This window comes from Poecilia mexicana, unplaced genomic scaffold (assembly GCF_051168715.1).
Source record: "Poecilia mexicana isolate PSO_F unplaced genomic scaffold, ASM5116871v1 scaffold_22, whole genome shotgun sequence".
Classification (NCBI taxonomy): Eukaryota; Metazoa; Chordata; class Actinopteri; order Cyprinodontiformes; family Poeciliidae; genus Poecilia; species Poecilia mexicana.
The window spans coordinates 5817533-5836818 of NW_028263391.1; the positions used below are offsets into that span (position 1 = coordinate 5817533).

The 19286-nt window shown below is 41.6% G+C and overlaps 1 protein-coding gene across 1 annotated transcript in view; it reads right to left on the reverse strand.

Moving 5' to 3' along the window:
* The window catches only part of pcnx1 (pecanex 1), a 40170-nt gene extending 21207 nt beyond the window's left edge, over positions 1 to 18963 (reverse strand). Inside the window, exons 1-8 of the mRNA XM_014975903.2 lie at positions 18783 to 18963; positions 14918 to 15132; positions 12492 to 12594; positions 10754 to 10790; positions 8117 to 8182; positions 6306 to 8027; positions 2948 to 3077; positions 451 to 644 (exon numbers count right to left, since the gene is read on the reverse strand). Of these exons, the coding sequence (XP_014831389.2) occupies positions 451 to 644; positions 2948 to 3077; positions 6306 to 8027; positions 8117 to 8182; positions 10754 to 10790; positions 12492 to 12594; positions 14918 to 15132; positions 18783 to 18935 (2620 nt within the window). The 5' untranslated portion in view covers positions 18936 to 18963. The remainder of the gene's footprint in view (positions 1 to 450; positions 645 to 2947; positions 3078 to 6305; positions 8028 to 8116; positions 8183 to 10753; positions 10791 to 12491; positions 12595 to 14917; positions 15133 to 18782) is intronic.
* Between the last annotated feature and the right edge of the window lie 323 nt (positions 18964 to 19286).

Sequence of the window (19286 nt, forward strand, 5' to 3'; positions counted from 1 at the left end):
TCTATTTGCTGTTGTTGCCCGTCACCTTGCACAGACTTTTCCCTGCTGTGGAACAACAAAAGATTTTATTGTGTTCTGGTTTTTGCTACAACCGCAGCTGGAAAATATTTCAGGAATTTCTCTATCAGCTATGAACAGAAACTGAGAATTATGTCCGATCTCAGACTGGATGAATGGCGTCTGCGAGCATCAGTTTTCAATCGGATTTATGTCTGGGCTTTGACTGGGACGTTTTAGCACATAAATAAGCTATATTAGCTAAGCTACATTGTAGCTCCAGGGTCACTGTCCTGCTGGAGACCCAACCACCACCCCTGTCAAGTTTTCCAGACTTGTTAGTCTAATAAGTAACTAAAAATAAACTCTGAATTATTTGATTGTGGAAAAACGAGAAAAATAAAAGATAAAAAGAGAGGCAAAAACAAAAGCCGCTCTCGATAAGCCGCCTACCGAAGTCGTCCTGTAAGCTGGTGGCGCCCACAGACGAGGCCTTGTCCTGAGAACCCTCCAGGTGCGCGCTTCCATTCCTGGCCAGCAGGGACACACTTGCGCTCAGCACTGTCACCTGGGAAGGGGTTCTGGATGGCTGAGTTTTCACCAGAGAGGAAGAAGGCTGGGAGGCCTGGCTGAGAGCCTCCTGAAGACTGTTGGAGGAGAGAGGGAGGAGACGAGGTGAGATTTGTTCCAGTTTACAGCAGCAACACAGAGGGAGGCTGGAGGAGAGAGAGCTGTTAGTGACAGGAGGATAGAAAAAACTAATGTTTACACACCTTTTGTGTTGTTTTTTTTTTACCACAGGTTTTTGGTTATCACTTGTGTTGTGCATTGGAACATTCTTAACTTACCTGCAACTAAACTGATAAATTATAAAAGTCAATTTCTAACTTACAGTAGTTAACAGTCAGCCGTTAAATACAACGGCGTCTGAGCTGAAATAAATCTCAGAAATTTTGAGATGAATCTCAGAAATTTCCTATAAATAAATAAATAAATAAATTTAAAAAAATCCTGAGGTCCAAAAGTTGAAAATGTTCAAGAATAAAATACTAATCTAAAACGTTTCTATAAAGATTTTTTTTTCCGACTTTGAAACAGAAATTTCTGAGTTTTTTCTAGAAAATTTCTGAAATTAACCTCAAAATCAGAGGTTTTTTTTTTTTTGGAAGACTTTTACTCCTTTTTTTTCTATCTACAATGGCCCTGATCAGCCGTCATAATTATCTGACAGCTTAGCGGTGCTGGCGTGAAAACATCATGGTTCTAATCCAGACATTTCAATGCAAACATTCTTGACTTTTCCACACTCAACTTTCCAAATTCTCAGCCCTTAACATTCACTAAAAAAAACTAAGATATTAAAGTTGACTACGAATGTATGCAGCAGGTAGAGTTCAAAGACAGAGTTTCAAAACCCAAACCCTGGAGAGAGATAAAAAAGAATGATAGAAAAACAAGATAGACACTGTGTGTGGAGAAAATCCACAATTAAAACTTATGAAATAAAAGATTCACTCATTTGTTGTTTGTATATGGCAAATTAAACCTGAAAAAAGGTTCAAATCCACCATTAAAAACCTCAAAAAGAACATATGCAACCTTCCACCAGCCCTGCACAAAGCTACGGTTACTGCTTATACATACAGATCACATAATCAGAGGAGAAAATGCCTGAGAAGGTGAAAGTGTAAAGTCAGTAAAGGACAGAGGAAGAAAAGATCTATTTTTAACTTTATGACCCCTGGCAGGCTGCTCACTTGTTTTTCTTGCTCAACACTTTTGAAGCACTCAGAGGTATGACCTTGAGAGATTGCAACAGGAGAAAACAGATCCTCGGTTTTAAAGGTGAGTCCCTGTCATATTTTATGGTACTATTTTAATAATGATGAAAGTGCTGATAAGAACTATTTATTACTTCTGTTTTTTTTAGGTACCTGTATGGCTGCGGCTGCATGGCGCAGCAATTATAGCTCCACAAACACAAATACCGCTCTTTAAAAACAATAAGCTTCTTTAGGACACCAGTCACATAAAGACGAGTGATTTGTTTCACAACACTGCACACAGCAGCTGAATCTAATTAGATTTTTGAAATGTCTTGATATTTATTGATGCTGTAATAGAATAAACAGTGAAAATATTAGTCAAACTAATGTGGCATGTTTTTTTTTTTTTTAAAAAACATCATTAGTTGGAATTTATTGTGACAATGATAAATTGATCTCATGATAAGAAATGTATCGCAATTACCGATACAATGTATCCAACCCCAACTTCGGTCAAAACTTGGTAAAAATTGTTTTCTAAAGAAGGAAGAGCCACTTAGCTAAAAAGGCAGGCTGATCAGAGAGGCCTATATCAAAGCATATTATTAGCAGGAAGTTGAGAGGAAGGAAAAAGTTGTGATTTTGGTTGATCCAAAGACAGGCTGTGGAGCATTGTCAAGAGAAAAATGTATCGCAATTACCGATACAATATATCCAACCAAAACTTCGGTCAAAACTTGGTAAAAATTGTTTTCTATACAGCGCCAATTTGAAACAAATGTCGTCTGCAGGCAATAAAAAGGGAAGCGTGATGAAGAACATGCAGTCGTATCGAAAGGAGAAAAAAAAACAACAACAAACAATTCACAGCCAAGTCGATAAATCAAAACTTCGGTCCTTGTACCTCTCAGTCTTACAGGATTTAATTCTTTAATGGTTAAAATGAAAACTTTAAAACACCAGATGGAAATATAAAAGAGCTGGCAAAATAAGGTCCAGCAGGGCAAAGAAAGTGGTAAAGAGATGATGTTTGGTTTGAGGTTCTGGACAACAGAGGAGGCAGAACGATGTTGATGTGAGGACAGGAAGGTGACATGTTCAGACCAGGCAACACAACCATAGAGATCCCCCCCCACACACACACAGACATACACACACACCGACCCCGCTCGCACACGCCGTACCTGAGAGGAGATCCAATGAGCGAGGTGGGAGGGGTGGGGTTGCTTCCTGCGTTGTGCCGCCGCCTCACGGCCTGCCGACGAAACGTGCTGCGCTCCCGACGGAATATGACCGTCTCCTCACTTCCTGGCGCTGTCGTGATGAGAGACGTCATCGGTCGGTTAGTCTGGATTTGTTTCCTTTCCCGGAAATTATGCTTTCATGTGTGGCTTAGAAGATTTTGTTTTACCAGCACTGATATATAAACAACAGCTGGAAAACTACCTAGGCATTGTTTTCTAAATGACAACAACCCCTCGAAAAGTAAAACCTACTGACCTGATCTTGTAGTAAGGGGCAAACACGAATAATCAATTCCCTCTGGATGAGGGTCAATGTTTGGGTTTTGAGAAGTTGTAACACTGGACCAATTAAATACACACAGAGTAATATATGTTTGTGTATTAGTGACTATTTGTGTATTAACTATGACCATTGTAGATAATAAACAATAAAATGTCATAAATCAGTTTCAAAATTTTACACTAGAGTCATATAAAAACGTATTTGTTTTACAGAAATGCTCTTTTATGACCAACAAATTCAAAAGGAGGATGAGCCACTTAGGGCCATTGCTAAAAAGGCAGGCTGATCAGAGAGGCCTATATCAAAGCATATTATTAGCAGGAAGTTGAGTGGAAGGAAAAAGTTGTGATTTTGGTTGATCCAAAGACACGCTGTGGAGTATTGTCAAGAGAAAAACGAGAGACGCCAGAACCAACATAAAATAAAATATAAATGAAATATACTTTTAAGTACACTTTTTAAAAATGTATTTGAGAAACTGAATTTTCTGTCATTAGCACTAAACCATTATCAAAATTAACAGAAATAACGCTTGAAACATCTACCCGAGTTTCACTTTTTTAGCTAAATTACCGATATAAAAACTCTTCTCACAATATTCTAATACTGAGATGGACCTGTAAGTCATACCGACTAGACATTCATTAAGGAAATGTAAACAAAGCAAAATTAGAATAAAAGCAGTTAAGATGATTATCAAAACTGAAATGTTTTTAATCTAACAGCTGTAACGACATTAGCAGAGATCTGTATCTCTGATACAAAAATATCTAAAATGATTTTTGACTGTGGATATTAGTGTTACAGCCTGGATGTTGCATCAGTTTCAATGCAGGGTTATCTCATTACTTAATTTAGATCTTACCTTCTTGGCTCCACACTGGCCAACACAACACTGCTGTCTCTGAAAATCTGCATGCAGGTTATCCCCCCCATCCCCCCAAAGCGCTCCTTAAAAGAAAACTATAACTAAGAGAACAACTGAGACTGTGGTGGATGAGAGGAGAGTCATTACACTGCTTCCATTGAAGGAAAGCCTAATAAAATTCTCCATGGATACATTAGACCCCAGATACTTTTTTTTATAGTCATAAATCCATTAGCAGTAAAAACATAGCTTTGCTAGCCTAGCAAAGCTGGGCTAGACCAGCCTGTCTCTGTGATTAACAGATTTATTCTTCGGATATCCCAGAACCGACATTTGAAATTTCCAATACATTTTTATAACTGTTATGGTAAGACTTACTCTATGGTTTTATATTCCAAAGCAGGAAGTTGAGCAGGAAAAACACCACTTAGCTCATATTAGCGCACATGAAGTTAGCTTGTCTCAGGGATTTTCCCGTTTTGTTGTTCTGATACCCGAGAGAACAGACGGATTTCTGACACTTAAATAAAATAAAAACATACTTTATAGTTTCAGAGTGATAATATTTTTTAATTCATAGTAAATTTAAGTAGCAACAGCGCCTGGACATATGAGTTTAGGTCAGTTTGGAAGAATGCTTTACCAAAAACTTGAGTGCATTAAATACGATAATGAAGCACCTAAAACTTTAATAATATGTTAGTTTGTGAATAATAATAAAAATTCAGCATATTCAGTCACAGCGTCCTTGAGCAAGCTGAAAAAATAGCCATTATCTAAATCAAATTCAAAAATAACTTCAAACAGTACAAGAGCAAACAAAAGTCTCATTACTGCATAATATTAACTGTGACATTAATATGAATCAAAACAGCAGGAATAAAATTAAATCTTTCTTAAAAAAACAAAAAACGCACTGAGAAATCATCTGATGATCAGAAATGGCCAATTTTTGGTTTGACCTTCCTAGGTGTAACTGGGTTTTTGTTTTTAAAGGTTTTATTGGCTCTAGTGGCCTTTATTTGACAGGAAAGTTGGTAATGAGAGAAGGGGGAAGACATGCAGCAAAGGTCGCCAGGCTGGGAATCAAACCTGCGACGGCCACGTACAAGGCCTCCATACATGGGTTGTGCTTAACCCCTGCGCCACCACAGCACACCCTAGGTGTAACTGGGCTGTCCAAACATATCACCCTTCGGTGTGGCAGTTGTTACTTAGAGAAGAAGTCTCTATTATCAGCATCAGTTTGGTTTTTAAAATAAAGTCAGAAGAGGCACAAAAAAAGTGAAAGAAGTAAAAAAAAAAAAAAACAAAACAAAAAGAACTGTATTGTCTGTGGAAGCATGACAGGTATGAATTCAGGCTGGTGCAACAGAAAGCTAGTCTTTGGCAGGTGCTGTTCACTTTGAACTCTTGGGATGCTGTCAACAATAAGATGCGCAGGGAACAGCAACTGCTCTCTCATACACCCCGTGTGGCATCCCCACTGCTGCAAATACGATGCTGCTCGTGGCTACTAGATCACTTGACAGCTCAGAAAGCTAAGGAGAGTCAGCATCATTTTCAAAAAATTCACAGTCTAATAAAGCAACATAATAAAGTGATAGACCCGAGTAAAACTGTGAAGACACAGGGAGGGAACAGCGCTAATGCTCAACACAACCATGCTAATAAGACAGCATCTGTTTGCTCAACCTCAACACAAAGCACACACTGTGCTGTCATACTAACAGTGATCTGCACAGGGAACACTTTGCTTGGGTCAGAATTGCAACTCCATGGAAACTCACCATGGTTACGCTGAATGTGGAAGACCGACAACATCCCGTCTGCAATCACCAGCGCGAGCCGCTGTGAAACCCTCCCAGTGTCTGGAGGGCCTCACTTGCTCCAAGATCAAGTTCATGAACTCTAGATTTATGCTTGTGTTAATAAACTAAAATAGCATAAGTTAACATAAGCTTTCAACAGGAAGTACGCTCGTAAAGCAGGGACAAACAACCTTAAACATCTCAGGAAATTAGAACTTAAGGAGTTTTAAAGAAAAAGAAAAGCAAACTAGGCTGAACAGAGTAGATAAGTAACAGCATTCTAGGGCGAGCTGTTAAAACAAAGTGGGGATAAAAATGAAGACATTTGGTACCAACCTCGAAGTGAAGCTGCAGTTGCATCCTGAGGCTCAGTGAAAGCCGTCTGGTTGGGCAGGCTGTTTCTGGAGCGGGTCACCGATTCCAGCTGGGAGGCCCGACCGAGCAGAGACGCAGCGTCTAGGACTTCCCCTTCTTTGGCTTCCAAATCCGACTTGGAGGTGGTGAGGGGCCGGGGCCCAGGTGGCGCTCCTAAGCGGTTGGGGTCGTTAAGGCAAGCGGCGGTGCCACTGTCCAAACTCAACACTCTGGCGTGCGTCCTGGCGCTACCAGTGCTGGGCGTGCGGCGGGAAGCCCGGCGCTTCCCTCTGGGTCGCACCTCCGCCTCAGACCCTCCTGGATCTTTGACCGCGGAAGAGGAGGAGGGGGAAGTGGCAGCAGCATGCTTGGCTTTCAGGGCCTTGAAGTGACCCTCCGGCGAGTGGCAGGAGCGGGAGGCGGTGCTGGACGAGCTGTCCGTGCTAAGATGGTTGGTGGAATGCAGACTGGAGGCACAGCTGAGTTCACTTTGATCACTGGAGTCGTCCTCTCCTCCTCCCGTAAAGACAGCACTACAGGGTTTAGCTATTCCACGTAAACCCATGTAGTCCCGGCGTCGGCTGGCATCGAAACTGCTCGCTCTTTTCTTCCCTCCGTGCCGCCTTCCACGGCGCCCAGTTGACAGAGACAAAGTCCTCTGGACGCCGGCTCCGGGTTTTGGCCGACCATCGGCTTTTGCCTTGTCCTGCTCAGTCGCGGCTACGCCCGTCGAGCCATCGGCACTGGTCCTGACGCCAGGTTCTTCTGTGCTCTCCCCAGGCTCTGCTTGCTCCTGGGTCACGGAAGAAGCAGAGGCGCCCACAGTCTGCTTAGCAGTCAGCTCATTAGCATGAGGGTTTTTATTGGCCTCCCGAGAGGGGACACTGCCGAGACCTCGAGAGACCACGCCGCCGAGGCTGGAACTCCGGCCGTCTGCGGGCGAGGGCACGGCCTCTCTGTCCCGTCCGCGCTCATCTCCCGAAAGTGAGAGAAGGCTTTCCACGTGCGTAGAACTGGTTTGTTCACTGTGAAAGCTGCTGACGGTGCTGTTGGTGTCGCGGTCTGTCCCGCTGCAGTAGCTCTCGGTGGAGCCGCTGCTGCGGGTACTCAAGCTCCTCAAGCTGTCCGCGCTTCGCTCTCCTGCGTGAGACTTTCCGCCCCCGGCTGAGCCCTTCCTACCAGCACCAACATCAACCTGGTAGAGCCCTGAGCTGCCCTCCCCCGCCTCTCTAGAGGCAGAGCGGGCCACTTTGTGCGAGTCTTTGTGCTTGCAGCACTCTTCCCCCGAGGTGGAGGGCACCGCTTGATCCTGCTGGTAAAGCTGCTCTCTGTCGCACAGTGCGGGCCTGTGCGGTCTTGCCGCCTCTAGTTCGCACACCGTGTCGAGGCCGCCTCTCCGGGGCGGCGGATACAGAGCAAAGTCTGGCAGGCAGGGGTCGGGAAAGGCAGAGCCCGACGAGCTGGAGGTCCGAGGCAGACCCCGAGAACGGAGCTCCTTCCTGAAGGCCTGAGACTGCATGGACGCGTGGGAGGCCACCTCCGTGTCACAAGACGAGTGCGACAGGCTGACATGATAAGCAGCAGAGGTGCACATGTCACCGGCCTCCCGAGACAGCTCTGAAGGACACAAGGAGGTGGAAGGCTGCAACGAGGCAAAGGAGTCATTGGGAACGAGGCAGTACATCTTGGTTTCCGACAGCAGGTCTATGAAGGGTCAACACAGAAGAAGCGAAAACGTTAGACGACGTTTCGAAGAGTGGCTTGAGAACGGCTTGCTTTCAAAGTGTCGTTACCGTGATCGTGACTGCAGCTCCCGATGAGAGTCAAGCTGATGTCGTCCGAAGCCTTTCCCACATCTCCTACGATATTGGGATTAAAAGCAATGAGGAGTTGACAGATTTAATTAATGTAACAATTGTTATATTAACCGACTGGTGAACGGGAACTACGCCCTTTTACTAATGGCACTTGGAGCAACACTCTTCAGTGAGGACACCGTCTCAAAAACGTCTCAAAGCTAACAGCAAGTTTTTCAAGATGAAGTCCAAGAGATGTAATTAACTTTTTTAAAAAAAGAAAACTTTTTAAAAACAATTTTGAGACATGTCTGAGGTTAATTCGGGCTATGAAAGAGTGTGAGCTTTTCATCAGATTGTCATGAGGTGTGGTTTGTGGTGGTGAGAGAGAACGATGATGACCCAGGTTGTGATGAAGATGATGAATTTAATAATGAATATGGCTCAAAACAGTCCAGATCAGGCGACACGGCAGAGACAATGGCACACAGCTAAATACCGGTAGCGACTGAAAAACTGAGGACTGAATAAGAGAGCTAACCAACACAGGACTTTACAGTACAACTGTGATGGCAGGCAGACAGACGACAAATGACATATGACAAGGATCCGACAAGAGACAAAGACAACAGGTGGGACTAAATACACAGGGAGGGTAATCAAGGAATGAGACACACCTGGGAAGCAATCAACGGGGAAGACGCAGAAACAACAGAGACTCAGGACAGAAACTGAACACAGAAAATCCTTAAAATAAATACACAGAAACACGGATCATGACACAGGTAACAAGAAGTCCGAATGTGGTACAGGAAAGTTGCTGTGTTTCATCTACACTGCTCAAAAAAATAAAGGGAACACTCAAATAACACATCCTAGATCTGAATGAATGAAATATTCTCATTGAATACTTTGTTCTGTACGAAGTTGAATGTGCTGACAACAAAATCACACAAAAATCATCAATGGAAATCAAATTTATTAACCAATGGAGGCCTGGATTTGGAGCCACACACAAAATTAAAGTGAAATGTTCCCTTTATTTTTTTGAGCAGTATATTTTTTTTATTTTTTATGTCCAGCCTCTGCCTGTCGTGGAACTTGTCAAATTTGGAAATGTTTACATTCTTTCCAAAATTTTAGAGTAAGAACACAAACACAGAAAGCACTGTTTTCATTAGCTGACCACACAAGTTGCTTCAAAGAATAGTAAAACCCTGCTTACATCAGTTGCTCTCTCTACCTCTCTCTCACACAGTGTGGCGTCACCTCTGCATCTCATATAAATAATTAGTAACGGTTCACAGAAGGAAGTTAAAAATAAACATTGTTTATCTTATGTTATTGTTACCAAACATGAAAGCAACGCTCCACAGTTTAAGGCTTTGAAGAAGACTGGAAATGAGCCAAAGCATTCTGAGGGGTGCATCTTCAACAATCAACATGCAGCAGACCTCTAAAGAGAATATTAATGTAGAAAACTGCTAGCCTAGCCTCATACCACGAATGCCCAACAAAACACTGTAGATTTGCTTTTGCAACAGTCAAAACAAGCAGCTCTCAATGTATTCCTGGAATACCAGCATGGCTGTTATAGGAAACTTCCCTCCAGAGAACCAAATGTTCAGACTCTGCATTGGGTTCCTCCCCCCACCCCTCAAACAAAGACGCCACAAACACTTTGGAGGTGACGAAATGAGAGAATAGGGAAGTAAAGGATGATACATCGAAGGCAAAAACTTGAAACCCTAATTCACAAACCACCAGCTAGTTAGGATGACTCACTGAAAAATTCGGTGAAACAACCACTTCACCCCGACAGCGTAATGCGCCCAAAGCAAGCAAAGTTTACTCTCTTCGTTGGATTCCAATAAAGCCTTACCAGAGAACGCCTCCCATGCTAAGTATTACAGTGAATCTTTTCAGAAACCGTAGCGGTCTACCTAAGGCCGGCTCGTCCTGGTTTGACTGCCGAGGTCAAAGCAGTGCTGAGTCAGGGTACATCTCCTGGACAGCAGGGAGATCACAGTCAAGGATGTGGGTGGGCAACCCATAATGAGACGATTGTAGAACCAGGCATTCAGCAGCTCTGCACTCTTGTAGCAAGTTCTATTTTTTTTTTTTTTTTTTTTACTTTCACGTATATGGAGTTACACAGGTACGGAACAAGTGATCGAGAGAAAACAAAGTCAAAAACAAAGAAAGAAAAGGACTACATGTGGGAGGAAGGACGTAACATTTAGACGATGGGATCTGGAACTGAAACTACTGTATGAAAATACTAAAACAAAACAAAAAGAAAATGACCTAATTTCTTTTATCCTACTTATCCAGACCCGGAGAATACTGAAATTAAGTTCCAGGCTGCATAACAACCCTGCAGGAAGTTTTAAATCAGATCCTCCTGGCCTGTACCAGTAAACTGAAGACAGATTGTCTGCAAAAAGATGACGATATGAAACCGACGTCCGAAATCCACACAAACACGATTCATGAGGCCTATAGTAAAATCGACCTTCGATGAAAACCGGATCTACTTCAAGGCACTTTTACAGCATCCTCAATAAGGCCAATGAGTGTAGTTCAATGTACAGTGTGTTGTTACGCAACAAGGTGGAGTGTTGTTCTGTTTACCTTTGACACCAATCGCTCTACCGTGCGCTGACACGATCTGAGAGACAAAGGGGGAAGGAAAAAGAAAACAAAGATTGTTACTGGAAACTGGACTGATCGGCAAAAGACAATTCATTTCGTAAAACTAAATGGCAGCCATATTGGATCTTGAGGCCAGAGTTGTAAACTTACAAATAAACCTTTGACGTGTTGAGCAGCAATTATGAAATGGAGTTGATTTTTTTTTTTTTTCGATTCCTATATTAATCGAGTTTAAACGGACGGGCAGCGTCACAGCCATCGCCTCCCCATCTCTGACTGACCTAAATGACTGACTAATCCTTCCCCCCTTTTATCAGCTTCAGATTATTTTGCATCTGGAAGAGGGAAGTCAGAACTCATTTGCTTTTATGCTTTGGCAATAACAGAGAGCAATTATCATTCGCTTAGGAGGGGAAAAGCAAATAACGCTCTATCAGTGCTAATGCATAATGTTTTATATCCCTATGAGGAAATGTGTTTTATTGGTGTGTTTAGTTGTTTTTTTTCTACTACAAAGTTGGAAACCTTCTTAGAAAACTTTTTAATATTAGTCAAAGGCATAGATATTTGTAAAAACATTTTTTTTGCCTATATGAAGCCTGTACGTAACAAATGTCTCATCTACCACCTGCCAGCTGGTTGCTTGGTTATGCTGGCTGAAAGCGTGACTCTCCGACCAAAGTGGAGCAATATGAAAGTGTTTTAAATTAAAAACTGCTGTGAAAAGAATCGTTTGTTTCTCCGGTGAGGGATGCGCTCAAATGGGATAATTTGAGCTCAGTTCGTCAGAACGATATTTACATCCCTGCGGTGGTGCAGCGAAACCCAAAAGGGGCAAACTAATTATGTTTTGCATGACATACGCTTTAATTGTGCTGTAAATCCAAAGTTACAAATTATGACGAGGTGAAGGCTGGCATGTGATGCTTATTGTTAATATTTTGATTCTGATACGTCCAACGAATTCATGGAGGTGCACTCATAAATCGGCCCCAATTTCCTTCCTTTTCCTATTTTTTCTATTTGCAAATCTGATGAATCTCTCATTTTCTGTTCAAGAAGCCATGCCTGTATCAAATAGCAGAGTGAGATTCCCATTTTTCTAATAATATTCGGTTGAATATACTAAACAATACTAAACCTCAGATATCTGTATCGGAATCGGAAGCAAAAAAAAAAAAAAAGTGAATCGGTGGATCCCCATTCTTGACTTTAAATCATTACAAGTTACTAATATGAAATTCTACTGTGTATCTTTTGACTATGTTCCCACAATAAAGATGTACACAACAAATTCTCTTTTAATCTATGAATTTTAAATAAGAAAAATATACCTTTAGTTTTCACATGCATTCTTGCAAGCAAAAAACCTGCTAAATGCTGCTTAGTATTATTTTAAAAATCAATAAAGTGTAATGTTTATGCCTCTAGAAATATAAACAAGTGTTTATGCTCAAAAGAGAAATAATAATAAGAGATTAAAACCTGTCGATGTTCAATTTGTGACTGGATCTCTCCTCAGTCTGAGCTCGAGAAATTAAAATGGGAAACAGTTGTAACTCACAAGATGGCTTCACTTCGCTCGATTAAAAGAGACGAAGATTCAAGTCTCAAACCAAGAGTCCAAGTCAAATCTCAAGCCTTTTAACTTTGTGTCTCAAAGTCAAACTGATCTTTTTAATAGTCACGTGTACAAGGGATCAGCTGGTTTGTTTACCTGATTAGATTCCATCCCAATGTAGGAATTTCTTGAGCTGCAGTCCACCGGCGGAGTCTCCTGTCGGATGAAATCTGCCATCTCTATGCCCCCTCCAGGGTCCCTTTGCGAAACACAAACCCATGCAGATGAATTGGAAACACTTTCCTGGAGGCCCCATAATTATTCTCAACATTTTATTTTTGTGTTCTTCACATTAATCAGAGCTCCATACTGGAAGTTTCCTTTGGATTCTGAAATTTGATGATAAAAAAAAAGAGGGGAGGGGAAGGAAATGCATTCATGCAGATTTTCTCCAGGTTTATATTTAGCCCAGACATGCTTACTTAACCAGCTGGTATGCTGAAACAGAAAATCCCTCAAAGGGTATAAATCATTTCCATATGCCAAAAAAAAAAAAAAAAAAAAAGGTTCCATAACAGGTCAAACCAGACAAAAAAAAAAAAAAAACTCAAACAAAGTGATAAAAATAGTGCAAAACAGGCAGGAGCTCTTGTTGGTAGCATCGGTGTAAACTGAAACAACCTGGAATGTTGCTGCAGATGTTGCGGGCAAAGCTGCGACTGCGACTGTCCAGGCAGTCGAGGACCGTCATGCATCCCGTTGCTTTTCCCCTGCGTCCTAACAGCGCTCCCCTTTGGGAATGTGAACATGAGTCATTCCTGCAACTCCTGGGCACCAAAAACCTTAACAGCCCCCTTTCATTTCCACCAGAGTGAGAAATGAGCACCTCAATAAAAAGAAAAAAAGTAAAAACTAACTATAAACCAAGTGTTCGGAAGGATAGGTTAACGCCGAGCCTCTCTATAAACACGTCATTAAAGACTTCATTAGCACCTTCACAAGTTTCGGGAAAGAATGAAATCCACACATTGTCCTGGAAAAGTATTTGTACACTCAGAACTATTTGCAGTTATGCAACTTACTAATAAAATTAGAATAAGCATTGTGTGGATTTATCAATATTTTGCAAAAAAACAAACAAAACATTTTGGTGCCATCACAGCTTCACATTTTGCAGTATAAAAAAACTAACTTTAATGTATTTTATGCAACAGACAAACACGAAACAGAACTAAATAAGACAGACTTACAGTATTCAATTGTGCCGCATAAACTGAGGCATAATCTGCGAGGGATCGCAAAAGAAAAAAAAAAATCATCCATGTCCCCTAAAGGGCCTCTGTAGAAATGTGTGAACTGTAAAAGAAATCTACCTGTGCGAATAATTTGTAGAATAATATTTTGCTGCAAGTCTTTTAATGTACGCCTCTACCAGCTTTGCTCATCTACCGACTGAAATTCTTCCCTATTCTTTAAGAAAAAAAAAGTTAGACGGGGCATCAATTTTCATGTCTTGTCACAAATTTTCATTTCTACTTTAGTCTGGGCTTTGAGTAGGCCATTTGAACACATGAACATGCTGTGAGCTGCACAGTGGCTCCTTAGTCATTGCCTAGATGCCTCAGGTCTAGGCTGTTATTTTATTTCCATGCTCTCCTGTACTTAGCTGCAACCCCACAGCATGATGCTGCCGCCACCACATGGTGTTAGTATCCCACCGATACGCCTGTTCCTCGCTAATCATGATGCTGCTCCTTAAGCCAGTCGGTTGCTCTGTACTGTATTTAGGGGCATCAGTACAAAATGGGGCTATTTAAAATATAGTGCGTAACGCAGTTCAGATGATTATTCACTTGGTCAATAGGATAAAAGTTGTTATGGAGTTACTGTCCCTTTAATAACTCCTCAGAAACAGACACACACCTGTAGTATTTGTTAAAGTTTTAAAAGTTTTGTATTGAATAAATTAATTTGGAAATTTGTTGTTGTTTTCTATTTTTTTTTGGCCTGATTGTTATTATGTTATTTTCAGTTTGGTCTTTAAAGTACCAAAATTTCCTCACAACGTTATGTTTTGGTGGATGATGCAATTTTTTAAAATATCAAATGACTCATGTTTTGATCAGTTACACTTGTATAACATTATATTACCTACTTTTTGTTCTTACTTCCTACCATTTTTTTTTTACTTTTACTTAAATAAAAACATGCTGCTAGTCTTACTTGAGTACAATTTTTGGCTACTCCACCCACCTCTGTTGCACGTGAATGCATCCTAATTTGATTTCATATTTTTCTTCCTATTTATCCAGTTTTATGTTTTCTTATTGCTCTTTCCGTTAGTATGGAACTCTCTGGCATTAAAATAAAAATCCTGACATATAAAACTGCGGCAAACGCCTGACTCAGCGCTTCTGCTCCAGTCGTCTCACTGTCTAGTAGTAGACTAATGACCTCAGCCATCACCCGCTCCACGTGACCCTCTGCTGTCATCGATAAGGAAGGATGACCGCCTCATGCGCCACGCTCTTACGCAGAGCGGTTACTCATCCAGTTTCTCGGATCGGGACCGGTCAGCTCACCCCGGGCCATTGCTGTCCTCCCGACGGGTGATGCTGCCGTCGTTAGCGCCCTCCGTTCCCCCTCTGCGGCTCTGGTTCTCCTTGGCCTGGTGCTCCACGACCTCGCCCTCGTCCAGGGCATGGTGGAGGCGGTAGTTTACCATCTTTAGCAGCAGGAATATGGCGGCAATCACACCGCAGTAGATCCCGACTATAACCATCGTTGGCGGCAGGGCCTAGAGCCGGGAGAAGGGAGAGGAAGGTCAGCCGTGTAAGGTGCATTGCTGGCAGAGATCACGGTAATGTACAGGAAGAAAAAGCTTCACGTGAGAAATAATCCCACAAAAAAAAAAAGTTAAGATATGATAATAATAAGGGTGGACGATATGGACTTAAAGTTTTATCCCAATATATTGTGATAACGATAACAGTGACGATAACAACTAGTTATTACTTCTTTTTAGGTAACTGTGGCTGTGACTGTGTCGCAGCAATTAAAGTCCCACAAACACAAATTCAGTTCAAATTTAAAAGTACTTTATTGATCCCAAAGTGGAAATTAAATGTTGTAACTCATATTAATTCAGATCCTCTAAAGCAGGGGTGTCCAAAGTTGGTCCTGGAGGCCCGGCATCCTGCATGTTTTAGTTCTCTCTCTGGTTTAGCACACCTGCATCAAATGATGGCTCATTGGAGGCCCAAGGAGGCTGAGGAGGTTGTTACTACCACTAGGGAGGGAACTAAAACATGCAGGATGCTGTCCCTCGAGGACCGACTTTGGACACTCCTGCTCTAAAGAGTTATTGTAGATGGCGATGGCTGGAAAAGATCTTGGCAGGAAAGATCTCTTGTAGCGGTCTGTGCTACAGCGAGTCTGAAGAAGCTTCTGACTGAAGACACTGTTTTCCCGAGTCAGTATCATGAGAAGACATCTTCCTACAATACTGCTCTAGAAAAATTTTCACATTTGTAATAAGCTTCGTTAGGACACCAGTCACATCAAGAAGTGTGATTTGTATCACTAAACTGCACATGCTAACTGTATTTAATCTTATTTTCACATTTATTGATACTTATCAATGTTCTAATTGAACAAACAATGGAAAAAAAATAGTAAAATCTGCCATCTAGACAATATGGACAGTTATTTAAAATATCAGTATTTGGAATTTATCGTGACAATAATACAAAGTTCTTATCACGATAAGAGCAGCTGACTAGACTGCTCACTAGTCGAGGTTTAAATTAGCTATGAAACAAAAGCAGAAACCAATTAACACTTTTTAATTTTTCATTTCTTTATTTCCGCTCCAGACTCCAGATAGCCAGAGCTATGAGTAGCTCACATACTTTAGTACAGGTAGCACTGTGTATATGGAGCTAAATTGGGGCCATAAAGTCTGTTCAGAATTAAAAATATATTTGAAACTGAAGAAAATGAAACTAAAAATAAGGATTTGAAACTGAGAAAAAAATTTATTGAAACTGAAAGAAAAAAAATGTTCAAAACACAGTTTGAGATTCAAGGTTTTTTTTTTCTTCAGTCATGTTTTGCCCTTTTGTAGCATTGGGTGCGGAGCCTCAGGTGTGGAATCATGAACGACAGCTCACCGTAACAGCTGGACTACATATTGACAACTGTTTCATTCAGGTACCATGGGAACTGGAAATGTCTTTAAAGCATCATTTTATGCGGTTGATTTTGGAAAAAAAAAAAAAAAAAAGCCCCTTTTTTTTGCAGTGCAGAAAGTGACCCACATTCCCTAAAAGTTGCCTGACCGCCAGCTGCCGTCTCTGGCTCTTTGAGACCCTCTTCCTGCATTCATTTTCAAGTCAACACAAACAACAGCAGGACTATATAAAACACAGCGCTGACCAACACATTTCCACTCCAGGAATAGAACTGAAACTGCAAACCAGCCTTAGGGGTCAGTAATTCACTCTCTGACCTGGGTGGAGCTACAGATTAGTATTTTAAAAAAAAAATCAATTATCCATATGACCTCTTAGTTTTTGTTACACATCTGCATTAGAAAATCCAATTCTTTATTTGTGTGTGAGTTTGAGCTCTTAAAGCGACACTTCTGTCACATTAAACCCAGTTTGGATCTCTTGGTTGGACTCCTTTTATTGCTGCTTAGAATAAACTCACGTTGAAAATCTGAGTGCGTTTACTCACTTAGGTAAAAACAAAACTAAACAAACAAAACCACCAAGATACATCCTCCAAATATTGCGTCTGGTAAACCAAAATTAACCAAAATTGGATCAAAATTCACAGACCCATTTAGATTTTACTCGTAGAGTTCAGCAGATTTATATTCAAAATCTTCTGGTATTTCAAAGACATCGTGATCTCATGCACTCAGAGGTTGCCAGGAAATTTGTAAGAAAAACAAGCCCACAACATCACAGATCCTCCGCCAGACTTAACAGTCTGTGTTTGAGATCAAGTCTACCTGGAGTGCTAGTTTCTAACATAGACATCCATGAAAGATGGCCGATTTGGTGTCCCGTACATCAAAATCTCATGATAACAGAATCATAGATCCTCCAAGTACACTGGAAAGGGGGTGTTTTATAGAATAGAGCCATCTTTATTTTCATGCCAGAACCCGATTCCCAGTATCCTGCAATGTAATAATATGGTCTCAGTTAAAGTCTATGCACAGCTAACTCCACATGTTTAGGTTTGTGCTGGTGGGATACTTTTTTTCTTCTTCTTGACATTGGTCCCAAACAATTGGTTGGAAGCTTCATAACATCTAATAGTTGTTAGATCAAAAGTCTCTAAAAAGTCTCAAATGGCGATTTCAATTAAGGGGATACTTTTTTTGGTCTGGAAAATTGCTAAATATAGAGACAAAGTTGCTAAGTTGTCCTGGGGTGACGATTGCTATGTTCGCCCGTGCAGACATGACGTGGTGGACGGGTCTGTCAGTCAAACCTCTCTGACGGCGAGCCAAAGAGGACAGTCGGTGATATCCAGGCGTGTTCCGAGGTAGATAAGATCGGTTTCAAGTGCAAATATCACTCAAAATTAAGGGAATCTGTGCCGATTTATCGGACGGTCGATTTATCCTGCAACCCAAGTTGTTATGGAAACATGCCGCAAACTTTGGGGATACTCTTCTAAACAAAAAGTCCAAAATTAAAAGATAAAACTAAAAAAGTGCTTCAGTTACATTAAATTTAAATTATGCCACAAGGGACTTTGAATGATAACTAATCCCTAAAATGGGATTTTTTTTATAACCCCACAGATTAAATGTACTCAACTAAAGGCTAAATTTTTCCCAAAAATTCCCCCGTGTAATAATGTTGCTGTAATAACAGCTGCATTTGTTTATAAAGGATTTATTATTGTGGCCATCAGCTGCCCTCCTGCAGTAAACAGCTGGCTGCTTCTGAAATTGATCAGGAACCAAACCACTACTAAGGAAAACAAACAGGGTGCGGGGGATTAAATCAGTTATTACAGCCAGTAATTGATTAATCAACTGTTTTGTTTTGTTTTTAATCGTTTTGCAACACTGAATTTCAACAAAAGAGCTTCTCCGGACCTAATCTAGTTTTTGGACAGTGCATTTTGCGGGATTGCTCACAGCATTCCCTGCCACTAAGTGACTATAAACTGGTCGGGCTATTTTTTATAGGAACAATCTAAGTAGAGTTCATGTGTGCCGCGAAGTAAAACTGGTATAAAGGTTACATTGTCTTTGCTCTAGATAATAGACAGAGAGCCGACCGTGGGGATCCTTTAACAGCTAACCTAACGGACACTTTAGCTCGGTAACTTGCGCTCTAAAACGGTACCAAAAAAAATAAAATAAACACCTAAAAATGAGACTGAAATTAAAGTATGGAGTTATACCAAACCACTCACCATGTACAGCGTGAAGGGGAAACATAGCAGAAACAGCCAGATGTAGAGATGCAAAGCGTTGACGAATGTGTTCTGATCGGGGTCGTAGTACCATCCGCCTGTGACTGAAGCCCAGACCCCCTGCCTCAGGATCTGGAGAGTCTGCGACCCCATGTTGTTCGATCCCCTCCCTCCGAATAATCCGGGCGGAACCGACCAACAGAACAACCGGGCTGACACGCTGGCTATTCGTCGCTCAACATGACAAACGGTGCTCTGTTTTCAGCCAGTGGCCTGAAAAATCCCCTCTGTAGCCATCTTCTCTGATGCTAGCCCGGTCCGGCCAGCTGGGGCACTGTTTCGGTCCTCCACGCCCTGCAGGGAAAGGCTCTTCTTCGTGCCCATCCGTGCGCAGGCGCCGTGAAAGCACATTTGGGAGCGCTTTGGGATAGAAATAGGAGAGGAAGACCCCGGGTTGGATTCGTCGACCGAATCTGAAACGACACGTCAGTGCGTCCGCCATAT